The sequence below is a fragment of the Ceratotherium simum genome, chromosome 1 (assembly GCF_057802395.1).
Source record: "Ceratotherium simum simum isolate JZ-2026a chromosome 1, ASM5780239v1, whole genome shotgun sequence".
NCBI classification, from domain to species: Eukaryota; Metazoa; Chordata; class Mammalia; order Perissodactyla; family Rhinocerotidae; genus Ceratotherium; species Ceratotherium simum.
The window spans coordinates 64,381,727-64,398,890 of NC_141900.1; the positions used below are offsets into that span (position 1 = coordinate 64,381,727).

The 17,164-nt window shown below is 44.0% G+C and overlaps 1 protein-coding gene and 1 non-coding gene across 2 annotated transcripts; one reads left to right on the forward strand and one right to left on the reverse strand.

Moving 5' to 3' along the window:
- Window positions 1-2,275: 2,275 nt before the first annotated feature.
- On the forward strand, window positions 2,276-16,795 carry LOC147918232 (uncharacterized). Its single transcript, XM_087429452.1, is given in 6 exon segments — window positions 2,276-2,621; window positions 10,971-11,182; window positions 11,184-11,858; window positions 11,860-12,694; window positions 12,697-12,945; window positions 15,470-16,795. Coding segments are annotated over 6 exon segments (2,415 nt in total). The 5' UTR covers window positions 2,276-2,428; the 3' UTR covers window positions 15,721-16,795.
- On the reverse strand, window positions 16,112-16,218 carry LOC147918233 (U6 spliceosomal RNA). Its single transcript, XR_015553509.1, has one exon. It is a non-coding gene; the product is annotated as a U6 spliceosomal RNA (small nuclear RNA).
- Window positions 16,796-17,164: the final 369 nt, after the last annotated feature.

Below are 17,164 nucleotides of genomic sequence, written 5' to 3' on the forward strand. Positions count from 1 at the left end.
TAATGAAAACAGTAGAATATAGGGGGAAAAGTGAAAGAAAATTATATAGGGAAAGAAGAAGAGTAGGAGATATTAACATGCACTGAACACCTAATACATTATTTCTAAGGAAAATCTGGGCCCTGACCTCCCACCAAGAGGAAGTGGAAAGGCTTTCTTTCAGAGGGTGTACTTCCAGGTTTCTCAAGGATTGTGCACCCTGCCCCTAGACCTAATGATTGTTAAATCTTATGGCTCCCCAACTATTTGGCAACACAGAGTAGTTATACCTCAAAAATACTGCCAGAGAGAACAATTTCAAACCTACAACTCCACCTGCTCAGCTGGCTTGGAAACTATACTTATTGTCTAAATAACATACTATCCACCCACGCCGATCTAATAGAGCTTCTCAACTGGTATGCTACCTGTGAGGTTAAAAGTATGCTGGGATGTTGCTTTCTCCCAAGGACGTGTACAAAAATCGTCATTTGTGCATGTCCTAACAACAAAGATAGAACGGAGATAGAGATTTGGGAGTGAGCAGTATGCCCTGAGAATGGGTGAAAATGCAGAGAGAAAAGGTGAAATAAGAGGGAAGAAACCTTAGGGCCGTAACCTGGAGAATATGAACATTAAAGAGAGAAATTTGGGAACAGAAGCCAGTAAAAGGCTTTATGAAGGACAGGCAGAGAGGCAGGAGAACCAGTTGGGCTAGTACCTGGGAGGCAAGGTTTAGTGACATGAGGACTGAAAAGTTTCCATGCCATTTAGCAGCAAGTAGTTCATTAGTGTTTTGGTGAGGGTGGATGAGTGGGCGCAATGGTAACAACATTTAGATTTGCAGTGCGTGAAGGAGTAGGAGGTGGAGAAGACTTAGTATTTATGGACCTTTATAAAGAAAACTTAGCTGTGAAGGGAAGAAGGGAGAATGATGATCAGGGACGATATAGGCTAAAAGGAAGTGGGAATATGCTGCTTCTTTCATTACCTGAAGCAGTATAGCACACACTGTTAGTTACCTGCCCAATTAGTATCTATTCTCCCCTCTTTGTCACTGCATCCAGTTTACTCCGAATGGCAACATGACTAGTTAAAAGACGAGAGCTCCCACACATCATTTCAGCTGTGGGTAACCCATGAGATATAATCTGAAGTTGCATGGGTTTTCTAGTAAAGCTCCTTAGGAACAAGACTGATGACCCAGCAGAGGCTGCTGTGTGCCCTTTGTGCTCTTTTTTTTACCCTTTCCCTTCTCTTCCCCTGCTTTCTGCTTGGAACAGGCATCTTGGATTGTGAGGCAAGTTGAATGAAGCCAGTGCTAAGGATGTTGGAGCAGAAAGAGTGCACCAGATCAGGTCCTTTGTGATACCAAGAAGCCACCAGACCAGCCCTCAGGCAGTCTACCACCACAGTTCTTTATGTGAAAGAAAATCTTTATTCCATCACACCCACTGCAATTTCTGGTCAAACACAATTTCTACCTGGTAATGCATTCAGTCATTCCAAACTTTCAATGATCCATACAAGTACTATTCCTGTACCTTTTGACTGAAAAAAATAATAATAACAAGGTCATCAGATGCTAATGCACTTAAATTCCTGCCTTCAGGACATCATTTCCCTGTTATCTCAAAGACTTTCTTCTGTCCATGGCAAAGCATTGTAACTTTCCTCTTAGGTACTCTCCCATTTTGCCTCCTCAGAACATCCTCTAACATCTCTTCTCTTTTTACTATCTGTAATATCTCCCTGTTTCTTCATTGGGGAGATAAAAATACCTAAATCTCTATCTTTAAAAAACAAAACAAAAAAATCCATAATCCTCCTTACAACCCTATGGCTTCTGTTAACTATCCAATGTCTCTCCTTTCTCCTACATACAAAGAAAGAATAGTCTGTAGCGTCAGCTTCACTTTCAAACTGTCCATCTATCACCCCACAGACGACTTCCTGTCCCACCACTTTCCTCAACCAATGGCGTCCTAATTGCCAGAGCCTCTTCTCCCGGAATTTTACTCTCAGCAGCATTAAGCATGCTTGAGTGCCCCTCCAGTGTGAATCCTCCTCCTGTCGGGCATGTACTCTGTCCAGGTTGGCCTCCTCCTTCTTCTCTCCTCCTCCGTCAGCTCCTCTTCCTTAAGTCTCAGCGGCTTTACGCCCAAAGAGGGAAGGAGACCAGGAGGTCACAGGAGCGAAGATAACCTGTCCTGACTCAACACACTCCAAAGGAAAGGACAGTCCGGCGGGGGAAAGGGGGGGGCGGGCAGGGAACTGCCCCATCCTCTGTAAGACCCGACAGCAGGGCGTCTACACGCATGGCAGATGTGCAGAAGGAAGGACTAAGAGCGCACCTGCGAGTACGACCCGACCTGCCCCACGCCGCCAGACATGAACGCACCAGGTTTTCTCCCTGAGCCTTCAGGTACAGCGGCCTCCCACAGGGCGCATGCGCGGGCGAAAGGCCGACTCCCGGAGGGCGGCGCCTGCGCAACAGGCAGCACGTGCCGGCGCCACGGCGCATGTGAAGGCGGGCGCTAGCGGCACAGCCACTGTACGAGTTGCCAGTAGCAGAAGTTGGGTTAGAGCGGATAGGTGTGTTGCAGTAGCCGTTGGAAATCACAGACGTCGAACTAGGCCAGGTCGGTATGCAGAATTCGGAGCAGGGGTCTTGTGGGGTGCCCGGGGCGAAGGTTGTGGAGGTGAGTGGGAATAAGTACACTGATTTGTGGGGGAGGTGAGGGTCTCCTGGGTGGCGGGGGGTGGATGAGCCATGGGTAAGGAGACGCTGAGCCCAGGGCATGGACTGCTCTGGACTGAGGAGAGGTTTGGCCGGGGGGTGGGCAGCTGGAGAGGCTGAGGACGAGGGCGGTGCAGGCTGCGCCTGAGTGCCGCGGCTGTGCGCGGCCCCTGGCTGCTGAGGCCCGGCACAGATTCCCTCCTGCGCCTCCCGGCCTCAGTCATCCCAGGGGGCTGCTGCACGGGGAGCCCCGACTTGTTCAGGCACGACCGTGGGTCCCGGCCTTTGGGCGCCGCTCCCCTGGTCCTAAATGCAATGCAGCCCTGTGACCCCGATCCCAGGCGACGGGGGAAGAGAAGGTGAGGAACCGGCCCCCCCCCCCCCCCCCCCCCCCCCCCCCGGCTTGGAGTTCTGAAGGGAGACTAGAGTGATTTCTCTACCCTCAAGGCATTTCAGAGCTGAGTGTGACGGTCCTTTCCTAAATATGAACATCTGTTTTGCAGCCTAAAAATAAACTCCTCGTCGGAAAACAACGCCCATTTTGAGGGCAGTAATGCCAGACCCTTTTTTTATGTGCACACCATGGCCCAGCAGCCTTACTCGAGTCCCTGGTACCAGAATCCCACCTATATTCATTTTCTGTTCCTGGGGAAGGTAAGGAATCTCAAAGAGGTTCAGTGGGATTAGGGACCCTCCCTGTAAACCAGTGACTGAAGGTTTTCTAGTACTTTTCTCCCTTACCTCCGTTTCCTCACCCTGTCCTGACACAAAAGGGATTGTGGTAGCACACAGGGGCAGTGTTCGAAGTTCCTGTTATTAGGAGAAATTTGAATTCTAGCTATGTGCCAGTACTGCTAAATACTAGAAATAGATTCTCTCATGGACCTCTCAGCAACCCCATGAGCTGAGGTATTATTGCTGTTCTTGCTTCACAGATGGGGGAACTGAGGCTTGGAGAGTCAGTGACTTGCCCAGGGTTACTCAGTAGTCAAACCAAAATCTCCTTATGTTCTGAGATCATTCTGGATGGACGAGGTGCCTTAGAGCTCCTAGTCTTATAATTTTTTTCAACAAAGTCTAAAGATTCTAAAAGCTACTGTGTTGAGGTCAAAAAGTACACTGGGGGAAGAATGACAAGCAAGACTTGAAAATGTTAGGAAGGTAGATATGTGGGATTTCATTGAGTACAATGGTTTACTGTAATAGGAAGGGACTTTAGGCAGGGGGGAAGGCTCCAGGGGGTGGGTTCTCCCTTCTCACACCTCCAGTGGCAAAGATAGTGTTAAACTTACTCTTCTGTGTACCCTGCTATGGATGAAGCATGTTGGGTACTTTATGCAGCTGTTTTCCAGGTAGAAAACCAGGTGTAATGAGGAATGCTTTTTTTTTTTTTTTAATAATATTTATTCCCCCCCCCAAAGCCCCAGGAGATAGTTGTCCCCCCAAAGCCCCAGTAGATAGTTGTATGTCATTGCTGCACATCCTTCTAGTTGCTGTATGTGGGACACCGCCTCAGTGTGGCCAAAGAAGCGGTGCGTCGGTGCGCGCCCGGGATCCGAACCTGGGCCGCCAGTAGCGGAGCACGTGCACTTAACCGCAAAGCCACGGGGCGGCCCAAGGAGGAATGCTTTTGAATTCATCAGTCGCTGCTCCCAGCTGGGTGGTAGAATCTTGTAATTCATCCAAGGAGCTGTTCGTGGCAGCCATTTCAAAGTTGCAGTCCCAGCAAGAAGGAATTCTGCCAGTATATGGCCTGTGGACTTCAATTCTTCACTGTGTCTCCAGTGTGATGGCCTCTCTGGCAGATTTTGGAGGTACACCTCCACATGCACCAATCCCTTAAAGAAATTTTTCTCGATGTAAACCATTGGCTGTTTCTCTGGAGAGCCCTAACTAATGCAGATGTTGAAATGCTATTTTGAAGTGGTGCAGAAGGAGAAATTGTATGGGGAAAACCCTTGAGTAGAGAGAGTGAAGTTCCTGAGAGAAATACATATTGTATCTTACACATTCTTTGAATTAAAAGGCTGAGATTCTACACCTCTGCGGTTTTACCACACCATTCCCTTTAAGGTTTAAAATATTTGTTCTTTGGTCGTCAGGCTAGTTCACCCTGTAGAAGTTGAGGCCCTTAACATATTTGTCCTTTAGAGTTGTGGTTTAGGAGGATTAAAGTGGTGAGTACTGGGAGTAGGAATAAGATTTGTATTTTTTTTTAAATTGCAACCTGAGAGATTTTAGTGAAAAAAGAAATTGATAGGATTTATTATCTTGTGTAACCTGAAATTCCAAGAGCAAAGCAGCTTCAGGCTGGCTAGATAGGGAATCAAAGGACATATACCATTTTTGAGTGTCTATCTGACTCTCTAAGTTTTTTTTTTTTTTTTTTTGTGAGGAAGATCGGCCCTGAGCTAACATCTGCCAGTCCTCCTCTTTTTTTGCTGAGGAAGACTGGCCCTGGGCTAAGATCCATGCCCATCTTCCCCCACTTTATACGGGACGCTGCCACAGCATGGCTTGACAAGCAGTGCGTCGGTGCGTGCCCGGGATCCAAACCGGCGAACCCCGGGCTGACGCAGTGGAGCACGCGCACCCAACTGCTTGCGCCACCGGGCCGGCCCCATCTCTCTCTAAGTTTTGACTTTTTCTGTGTTGGCCTTATTCTCAGCCATGATTTCAAAGTGACAAAGATAGTCACAGCATTTCCAGGCCTGTTATGATTTTATGTCTAGTGATCCCAGAGGAGAGCCCTTGCTTCCAATAGTTTCAGCAAGAGTTGAAAGCTGACTCTCCTTGGTCTGGCTTTGTCAGATGCCCTCCCTGTTCTAATTACCAAGCCAGGAAGATGGACTAGTCTTCTTGACCAGTCTAGGTTATGTGCCCCATGTTCAAGATGGTGTGAGCCTATCCTATACCATTTGGACAGAGAGGGTCTCTCTTTTTTCAAAGGAACTTGAGAGCCTGTTATCACAAGGAGATGGAATGGATGCTGGGTACAGAAAAGATGTTGATTACAGCTTCACTGAAGATAATTTACATCATTTTTAGGTAGAGTTAGTGAAGTAGGAAGTGAGAGGAATGTATTAAAATTGTTAAATAGCTGGATTAAATTGCATATTTAATAGCGTGACTCATGGCTCTGGTGTACAGATGTTCTTTGGGTGAGTACAATATGAGTTCAGTTGAGGAAGTGGACTCAAAGCATCCTGGTTGTATTAACCTGCAGGTCGTGAGAATCTTATATTGTACCTAGTTATTTTGAATAGAAATTATTTAGAATGAGAGGCGTAACTGCTCTCTGAATTAGAGAACATCTTTCCATTTGAAACTGGCTTAAATTATTTTTTATTGAAAAAGTAATTAAATGCATGTGGCTAAAAATTAAAATAGTATACAAGCATGGAATGAAGGCTTTCCCTTGCAACCCCTTTTCACAGTCTCCCAGTCCCCTTTCTTGAGGCAAACTGTTGCCAGTATTTTTCCATATATATTCTATGTATACTCAGGGATCTCTACCTCTTTTTAGTAGGCTTTATTTATTTTTTTTTTTGTGAGGAAGATCAGCCCCGAGCTAACATCCATGCTAATCCTCCTCTTTTTGCCGAGGAAGACTGGCCCTGAGCTAACATCTGTGCCCATCTTCTTCTGCTTTATGTGGGATGCCGCCACGGCATGGCCTGACAAGCGGTGTGTTGGTGCGTGCCTGGGATCCGAACCCCGGGCCACCAGCAGTGGAGTGCGCACACTTAACCGCTATGCCACGGGGCTGGCCCCTAGAAGGCTTTATTTTTTAGAGCAGTTTTAAGTTCATAACAAAATGGAGCAGAAGGTAGATTTCCCGTATACCCTCAACCATGCATAGCCTCCCCCTTTATCAACATCCTGCACTGGGGTGGTATATTTGTTACAATCAATGAACCTATAGTGACACGTGATCACCAAAAGACCATAGTTTACATTAGGGTTCACTTTTGGTGCTGTACTTTCTATGGGTTTGGATAAATGCATAATGACAGGTATCTACCATTCTAGTATTCTACTGAATAGTTTCACTCACTCAGAATCCTCTGCTCTGCCTATTCATGCCTCCATCCTCCCTAAATCCTGGCAACCACTATTGTTTTTACTGTCCATAGCTTTACCTATTCCAGAAAGTCATGTTGTGGGAATCGTACAGTATATGGCTTTTTCAGATTGGCTTCTTTGCACTTAAGGTTCCCTCATGTGTTTTCGTAACTTGATAATTCATTTGTTTTTACTGCTGAATAATATTCCATTTTCTGAATGTACTACACTTTATTTTTTTTATTTTTTTATTTTTTTAAAGATTTTATTTATTCATTTTTCTGCCCCCCAAAGCCACAGTAGATAGTTGTATGTCATAGGTTCACATCCTTCTAGTTGCTGTACGTGGGACTCGGCCTCGCGTTGGACGGAGAAGTGGTGCCTCGGGGCGCGCCCAGGATCCGAACCCGGGCCGCCAGCATCAGAGCGCGCGCACTTAACCGCTAAGCCATGGAGCCGGCCCATGAATGTACTACACTTTATGCATTCACTCACCCACCCAATCTTGGTTCCTTCCAGGTTTTGGCAAGAGTATGTTTAGTTTTCTAAGAAACTGCCAGACTGTCTTCCAAAGCAGCTGCACCACTTTGCTTTTCCACCAGCAATGACAAAGAGTTCTCATTGATTCATATCCTCTCCAGTGTTTAGCATTGTCAGTGTTCAGGATTTTAGCCACTCTGATACATACATAGTGGTATCTCATTGCTTTACTTTGTGATTCCCTAATGACATTATGATGTGGAGCATCTTAAATATGTTTATTTGCCATCTATATGTCTTTGGTGGGGGGTCTGTTATGATCTGTGGCCTCTTTTTTAAATTGGTTGTTTTCTTAATGTTTTAAGAGTTCTTTGTATATTTTGGATAGTAGTTCCCTGTCAGATATGTCTTTTGCAAATATTTTCTCTCAGTCTGTGGCTTGTCTTCTCATTCACTTGCCAGTGTCTTTCACAGAGTTTTTAATTTTAACAAAGTCCAGCTTATCGATTCTTACGTGGATTGTGCCATTAGTGTTGTATCTAAAAAGTCATCACTATACCCAAGGCCATCTAGGTTTTCTCTTGTGTTGTCTTCTAGGGGTTTAATAGTTTTGTGTTTTACATTTAGGTCTGTGATCCATTGTGAGTCAATTTTTGTGAAAGGCATAAGGTCTGTGTCTGGATTCATTTTTTTGCATGTGGATGTCTAGTTGTTCCAGGACCATTTGTTGAAAAGACTATCTTTGCTCCATTGTATTGCCTTTGCTACTTTGTCAAAGATCAGTTGACTATATTGATGTGGGTCTATTTGTGGGCTTTCTGTTCTGTTCCATTGATCTATTTGTAATTTCTTCCTTAAGTGTTTGGTAGAATTCACCATTGAGCCCCTCTGGGCCTGGTGCTTTCTGTTTTGGAAGGTTATTAGTTATTGATTCAATTTCTTTCTTTCTTTCTTTTTTTTTTTAGCTTTTTATTTGTTTACTTTTCCCCCCAAAGCCCCAGTAGATAGCTGTATGTCACAGCTGCACATCCTCCCAGTTGCTGTATGTGGGACACGGCCCCAGCATGGCCGGAGAAGTGGTGCGTCGGTGCGCGCCCGGGATCCGAACCCGGGCCGCCAGCAGCGGAGCGCGCGCACCCAACCGCTAGCCCACGGGGCCGGCCCCTTTCTTTTTTTTAATTAGTGTAATTTTTTTTTTTTTTTTTGTGAGGGAGATCAGCCCTGAGCTAACATCCATGTCAATCTTCCTCTTTTTGCTGAGGAAGACCGGCCCTGAGCTAACATCTATTGCCACCCCTCCTCCTTTTTTTTCCCCAAAGCCCCAGTAGATAGTTGTGTGTTATAGTTGCACATCCTTCTAGTTGCTGTATGTGGGACACCGCCTCAGCATGGCCGGAGAAGCAGTGTGTCGGTGCACGCCTGGGATCTGAATCTGGGCTGCCAGTAGTGGAGCGTGCGCACTATGAGGGCCAACTCTTTTTAAGAAGAGTGGAGAGCTCCTTGTGTATGTCACAGTGGTTCCTTTTTCCCTCCCTCTGCAGGAAACACGGGATTTTTCTCTTAGATTTCCTATGAGAAACTGGTTGAACTACTGCAGGTAAAACTCAAAAAAGCGTGGGGAAGTCCCCCTATGCCAGGGTGCCCTGAAGTTTTTAACTCTCAGACTTGCTGACCCTGAGCCTGCAATTTGTCAGTAAGAGTTCAGGTTTCCCTACCCCACCGCTAGTTCCTGTGGAGTTTTCATCTGCTGGGTTTGCACTCCTGTAAGTTGTGATTGTCTGTATTCATGTGTCTCTTCAATATTGAGGGTAGCAGTTTGCCCTGTAACCTCACTGCTGTGACAGATCTAAGAAGAGTTCTTGATTTTTCAGTTCAGCTTTTTACTTTGTTAGGACTGAGTGACTTGCAAGCTTCTTACATATTCAGATTCATGAAGTCAACCACCTTTTAAATATTAATTGGACATGCGGTATACAGTGCTGTGCAGTTGAAATAGGGGCTGAATTTGAATAAATACTAAATTCTTTTTGCCTCAGTTTCCTCCTTTCTAGAAGATGAATTAGGTTTTTTGCCATTGGCCAGCATCTCCCCATTTCTGTCATTACCCAACCGCTGGCAACCACCATTTTATTCTGTTTCTATGAATTTATCGTTTCTAGATTTTGCATATAAGTGATATACAGCATTTGTCTTTCTCTGTCCAGCTGATTTTCTCTTTATCAAAATGCTCTCAAGGTCCATCTGTTGTCTCAAATGGCAGGATTTCTTTTTTTAACAAAATGAATTAGGTTTTGGTAGCAGTTGGAAGGGAGTGGGGGAAGGAGGATGTCCTAGAAAAAGGAAGAGAAGTTGGCGTAGTGGAGGAACCCATATATGGCTGGAGCCTCCAGCTTACTCTTAATGGGAGAGTATTGAGATGATACAATGAGAAACCAGATAATGAAGGCCTTTATGGCATTCTAAGGAATATGGTCATTGCTCCCCATTTCCTGACGAGGCAATGATAAGCCGTTCAAATACTGTAACTAGAATGAGGATCAAAGTTGGATCAGAAAGATTATTCTGGAAGCAGTATGGGTTACAGACCTGTGAGGTATTGGGGATGGGTCGAGAAAGTTACTAGTAGTTAGATAGTTAAAAACTTGGAGAGGCCTTTTAAGTCCTTTGCATTGGTAACAGAAGAGAGAAGGCCCTTACAAAGAGTAGACGTAGGTTTTGTTGATTAGTAAGAGAGAAAAAAACTTGAATACCTACGTTTTTGCGATGGGTGACTGGATAGTGGTCCTGTGATAGTTTCTAGTGGCAGGGACCTGCTCTTAAAGTATTTTGTTGTACTGTCTTATACAGTACAGTGTGTATTGTGGGATTTTTATTGGGGAAGTTATCTGACTCTGTAGTTACATGAACTTCATTCTTTTGGCTTCTAACCTATTAAGACAATGTTGAACTCCAAACTGAGACTTCTCTCCTTTCTTTTAATAAAGGGAAAAAACCCAAATGCTTGTACAGATATATTATGCCAAGTACGAGAGGCACTTTGATACATTCCTCAACGACGAAATTGAGTTCATAAGATCATAACTGTTGCTTCTTTTATATACTTAGTAGAGGTTTTATCTTAACTTCATTTGTCAATTGTATAAATCTATCTCACAAAATCAAGTGCCTTTCCTCAAAATAAATTTGTATGAGAGAAATGTGTGGCATTATTGACACCATTGCAGTGATTATCCCTGATGAGTGGAAAGGGGGGCAGATGTATGTGTGTGAATGAATAGTGCCGAATAAGTAGGTTTAGGAAGGTTTATAAATCCAAAGAACTTTTGTTTCCATTTGTTCTGTAAGGCCTGACACGTATTAGTCTTTCTGAAGCCATGACAACCTGAATTATGCTTCGTGTGTACTTGGTCTCTCTTAAAAAGAGTCATTCAGGGTGATGGGTGATGTTTGTAATATGCCGACTAAGTGATAGGGCCTCGGAACCAACCACTGAGATCAGATGACTATTCTAGTGCTAAGGAAGGGTCCTGGAGGCCCCACTGTTCCAGTCATTGCCCCTTTATTTGTTGAATCCTGGGAATATCCAAGGAGGAAGTAGGGGCCATTAGGCATGGAGGAAACTCAATATTTTAACAATTGGTGTGGCCATAGGGGTACATACTGGCTGCAGGAAAGAAAATCACTAACTATCACATTCTCTTTCTAGGTTTCAGAAATGGAAGTCTATATTTTCCATATTCACTGGTGCTCAGTGAGTATCCTGGCTTCCAGGTACCTCAGTCCCCGTTGCCCACTACAGTTAACCGAAGTCCCATATTTCCTGTGTTTTATAATCCAGCACCATTGTTGCACTATAGTGGCTATGGGAAAAAAATGAAAACAAAAGAGACTCAAACTGAATTTCAGCAGGCTGAAAACATTAGTAAAAAAACAAGACATCCACTCAGAGGGCAACATCCATGACATAGGTAGGGTGACCAATATTCCTACTACTAATGTTGACGTTGAAACTGGCAACCTTCCTGAAAAAACAGATGGGGCTCTGTCTTCTGGTGCCCAGAAGAGGGAGGTACATGATAAGAGCCCTTCTAATAACACTCTGTATAGAAATACCCCTTACGGAAGCTTTGCATCTGAGAAAGAGAAAATGGGGGCAAAAGAGGGCAAAGGATGTCCTGTAATACAATTTAAGAAGACTTTGAAAGAAGTCATAGCTTTGTTTGCCCAGGCTTATGGTGAAGCCATGCCAGATGACATGGGGCAGAACAATGGGATTTCACAGAGTTCATGTGAAAGTAGGAATGTGCTCTATAACCCTCATGAGGATGAAGACTGCATTACATGTGAAGATGAACAAGGAGTGCTCTGGTCCCAGCAGTGTCTTGATGTAAGACATGAGATGTTAAAGTCGGAATCAGTCATTGAGATGAACTTGGGGAAAGAAAAGGGATATACAGCTGTTCCTGAAATCCTGCCACCTCAATGTGAAGTTAAAGATGGAGATGAGATCCATAATAACCCAGACTCAAAATTGTGCCAGTCTACTGGAGATGGCAATAAGCTCCAGCAGGAAAGGCCCCTCTGCATTAGCATGGAAACAGTTTAATGACCTGAGCCTACAGTCTAAATCCCAGAACCCCCTTAGCATTGGGGAAAGAAAGTCACACAACGGTAGTGGGAGTCATGGCTCCCCTGAGAAACTGGATGAAGATGAAGTGGTAGGGAGTAATAACTACCCCCAGGGGTGCATTCTGTCCCTTACCTGGGTCGCCCAGTTCAACCAAGTGGATGAAGGCATCATGTGTGATATGAGCTGGTGGCTGGATGCAGAGGTAGAGCAATTCCCTGAGTCATCACTAGAAAGTTGTAGAAAGGGAATAGAGAAAAAGTCAGTTGGGAGTAAGGAACTGAATGAAGATGAAGTGGTAGAGAGTAATAACTACCCCCAGGGGTACCTTCCCTCCCATACCTGGTTGGCCCAGTTCAACCTAGTTGATGAAGGCATCCAGTGTGATATGAGCTGGTGGCAGGATGCAGAGCTCAAGAAATCCTCTGAACAAATTCCCTTCATAGATGAAGAGTCATCACCAGACTGTAAATTAAAGGGATCACGGAAAAAATCAGTCAGAAATAGGAAAGCAAACACAGATGAAGAAGAAATGATCATAAATGATGAGACTGAGGAGGTATATAATGAGAACTTCAAAAAGTATGCAAAAATGAGGACTGTGAAAGGCAGGAAGCTGAATGCCCTGAGCAGCTTCTCAAATGGTAAGACTGTATTTGTTGAAGAAAAATGCTGCCTTAACATTGTGCTTCCCGAGGATTCAGAAGACTGTGAGTTGGAAGAGGAAGTTGAAGATGAACTGTATGAGGTAGAATGCCTTTTTGAGGAGGTTAGTCCACAGGGCCCTCTGACATCTTCCAAAGGAAGTTGTATCACAAGTCTGGCAGGATAATCAGGATGCCACCTGAGAGCTCTCTCTCCCCCCAACTTATTGTGTGGCCCACCAGAAACAGGTACAAGCTAAAGCGTGGTGAGTATGAGAGCATCCCTGTGGTTTACAAGGTGAAGGGACAGGATGGCTATGAAATCACTTATGGCGGTCTCCGCAAGGAACATACCATGGCCAAGCAGGAGGGATTGGAGTCCAAGAGAACCTCTCACAAGTCATTGGGATGTAAGTGACTAATGGGCTTCTATCCTATTTGGTTGTCTGTGGTGGTTGTATATTGGGTCCTGGATGCAGAGGCAGCCATGGATGAATAGTATTTCTCCATTTTGAAAGCATGTTCTCACTTAAGCTATAGGTGCCCTTGTTTGTAGGATTTGCAAAGAGAATCCCAAGTTAGAGTTCCTTCTTTCTAGGAAATTGCAATGTAATTTGAAACAAAGATCTCTAGTAGATGATGGTAGAGAACTGGGTGATGGTAGTAAATGAGAGTTGGGTTGAGATAGTCAGCAAAGGAGAGACAGATAGACATAGATGTACCTGGAGTTGCTGAGAATTGGCAGTCCATGTGAAGGTGGTGAAATTTCTTTTTTTTTTTTGGTGAGGAAGATTGGCCCTGAGCTAACATCCATAGCCAATCCTCCTCTTTTTGCTTGAGGAAGAGTAGCCTTGAGCTAACATCTGTGCCCGTCGTCTTCTATTTTGTATGTGGGACGCAGCCTCAGCATTGCCTGATGAGCGGTGCGTAGGTCCGTGCCCAGGATCTGAATGTGTGAACCCCAGGCCGCCGAAGCTGAGAGCACAAACTTAACCACTAAGCCACCTGGCCGGCCCATGAGGCAGTGAATTTTGATTATGGATTTAGAAGCTATGGTTTGGAGTGGGAAAGAGAAGAAAATTTGGAGTGGGAGTGGAGACAGTAGCTTGAGCTCAGATGTGCAGCCAGGGCAGATCAAGTGTGTTCCAGGGATTCAGCCTGAGACCATCTTGGGAGAGGGAAGACTTGTGATGAATTGGGAAAGAAGAGAGGCTAAGCAGAATGCGGCTAAAGTAGTATATTTTCCCTTTGCTTTTAGATTTTTATCCGGTAGGCAATAAGGGGCCAATCTAAACTGAGTAGAGAAATGACAGGAAGAAATGTGCTCTAGGAATCTTCAACTGGCAGTATTAGGAGGAATTAGAATAGAGAGTGCCTAGATGGCTGAAAATCTTGTATGAAGTCAATTTAATTCAGTGTTGGATATGAAGAAATGAGAGTGCCAACTCACATGGGAGTAAAAGATATAGACACCTCAGGATTCACTAACAAAATTGATTCTTAAAAATAAAACAAAACAAAACAAAACTGGGGTTTGAACTTGAATACCTAGAGAAAATGGTAACATCCATGGAAAACAGTTAATTTGGGAAGAGAAGTTGTTTTGCTTTGCTGTGTGGTTGTGGGTGAGAGGAGTGTACAAAATGGTGAGCTTGAGGGACTGGACTAGCAGGTCATCCACATCTGGTTGAAGCTTGAGTTTGAGTTCCTATTTACCCTATAAATAGGAAGGGGGTGTTCAAAGAAAGAGTGGGAAGGGCCCAAAATAGAGCTTTGGGGGATGATCATATCTGCGGTGCAAAGAAGGAAGTAAAGCAGTGAGTGAAGGGTGGGATGCATAGGGCCCCATTAAGTCCCAGTTTTAGTCCCAAGACTTGTAGACTCAAATATTTAAGCCTACCTTTTCTACTTAAAAGTTGAGGTGTTGTCAAATCTTCATTCTTGGCTATTAGTTGTCATGACTTTGATTCATACTCAGTGATTTTGAAAGGATTTTTTAAAAACAGGCTGACTTTATGATTTGAGCAGAGTCTTTTGGCTTTGGTGTCATTTGTCCCTGCTTATAAAGGAGAGCAAGAGAGTGAATGTTCTGGGACACTGTGCTTACAGGCATCACATGCATAATAAATAATAATGGAAGCATTGGGTAAACTTAATAATCAGTGGGAGCATTCCAGATGTGTAAGCCCTAGTTCCCGATGACTGACATGGTAAAATTAATAGTTAAACCAAAATACTGGGCAGCTTACCTTTAGTCTTAATTTGTCTCTGCTGTCATTTCCCATCATAGTGTGTGTAAATTATTTTTTTCTATCTTGGAAACAACGTTGGTTTTAACTTTATTCCCTTCCCTAATACTGTAGTTTAGTAGCTTCAGCACTTTCTCCTTTGACGGTGTCTGAAAGAAAGTCTTATTGAGTAGTCCTGTCACAGCCATGTGAAGCAGATATTGAGAACTTTAAGTTACACAGTCAAGATTTTAATTTCCAGGCTGAAGGCTCTTCTCTAGATTGTGTCTGTTATTATTTTTGCCAAATAATTTTTTTTTGCTGGTAATAAGTATAGAATGGTACAGAATAATATCTTTAAAAATAGGTCATTTTCTCGGGGCGGCCCGGTGGCACAAGCGGTTAAGTGCATGCGCTCTGCCGCTGTGGCGGCCTGGGGTTCGCCGGTTCGGATCCTGGGCACGCACCAACGCACTGCTTGGTAAGCCATGCTGTGGCGGCGTCGCATATAAAGTGGAGGAAGATGGGTGTGGATGTTAGCCCAGGGCCAGTCTTCCTCAGCAAAAAGAGGAGGATTGGCAGATGTTAGCTCGGGGCTGATCTTCCTCACCAAAAAAAAAATAGGTCATTTTCTCGAAAGATGTGTTTTTGATTTGTTTTTCAAGCAACTTGAATTATTGAGTGTATGAATCCCTTCTTCCCTCAGGTACCTGTAAGAGATTGGAAACCAAGGTAGCTTACAAATCAACAAGTAAACACATGGGCCGGCTCCGTGGCTTAGCGGTTAAGTGCGCGCGCTCTGATGCTGGCAGCCCGGGTTCGGATCCCGGGCGCGCCCCGAGGCACCACATCTCCGTCCAACCCGAGGCCGAGTCCCGCGTACAGCAACTAGAAGGATGTGAACCTACGACATACAACTATCTACTGGGGCTTTGGGGGGAAAAAATGAATAAATAAAATCTTTAAAAAAAAAACAAAAAAAAAAACAAGTAAACACAGACATTCAAGGCAGATGCTGTCAAGTTTAAGAAATACCCAGCAGATATAGAGGTTGGTATCTATCCTGTGTCCAGTTTTGATGTCTTATGATTTGCTTTTAGGACTTCATTTGTTTGGGGTTTCCTACTCAGTGCCTGTTCTGCCCTCCAAAACTAACACTGTTTGTGGGCAGTGAAAAATGGCAGCATTCTAACTGGCTAATAGATATGTCTATAGACCCCAGCTTACAAGTTGACTGAACCCAAAGCCTTTCAATTCAGTGGAATGTTATTTTTATGCTAGTTTTTCAGTTTTAATTCCCGATGCTGCTAATGATAGTAAATTGTAGGTTATGTGGGATTTTTTTTTTTTACATATGGAATGCTTCACAAATTTGTGTGTCATCCTTGCGTAGGGGCCATGCTAATCTTTTCTGTATCGTTCCAATTTTAGTGTGTGTGCTGCCGAAGTGAGCACTATATGGGATTTTTAAATTATCCTTGTGGCTTCGCTCTTAAAATGTCCTAATTTAGAGCTGGGTATTGGATGGAAGTTTAGTATCTCCCTTAAGGGGCTAGTAGTATGATAGCATGACAGGCTTTCCTTCCGAGTCTTGGCATTGAGTATGCCTAGCATGCCCCCAACCCCTAGTCCTGGGGTGTCAGGGAGCAGTCACTTGACAGCCATTTAAAGGCCCTATGTGCCATGCAGTGGTCATAAAGGAAAGACTGATAACCAAGGTCAAGCAAAATGTCAAAACTTTTAACTTTATCCTAAAGACGGAAACTAAAGATTTGTAGTGATTCTCTGTATAACATATCTTGAGTCTGTTATACAGTAGACTTAAGGAAATGTATTACTCCATTGTTATTTCATAGGAAACAAATTGCTGAGTTCCAGCTACAAAGAAGCGTTAAATATTGCATTGTTATGAAGGTTTGGAGCATGTGTTCTCTCTGTTGATTTGAACTAATAAAGCTATTATACCAAGAAAATTGACATTGTAAAGCCTTTGGAATTATAAGTTGAAAAACAGTAAATAAGTTGAATTGCATATGTGTGTGATTCTTAAGCATTTTCTTCCAGTCTCAAAATGACCACATACTGATAATACTACCAGTAGAGTTGAGTCATTCATGTTTACTTCTGCCATGTATACGTCTGTCTTATACTCTCCAGGGACCTTTAGATAAAGGGTAAAGGATGGTGTTGAAGGCAGAATAGATGAAGGATTCTCCATCTACAGGGCCTTCCCTGAGGGTAGAGACTATGGTTTGCTTATTTTTTTGGAAGGAGACAGGCACATAGTAGGTCCCTGATAATAACACTGATAGGTGTGTCCAAAGGTGGGTTATGTAGCATCATATGTTCTTCCATCCAGTGTATACTCCTAGAAACAAAGGAAGCATTAGGGAAACATAAT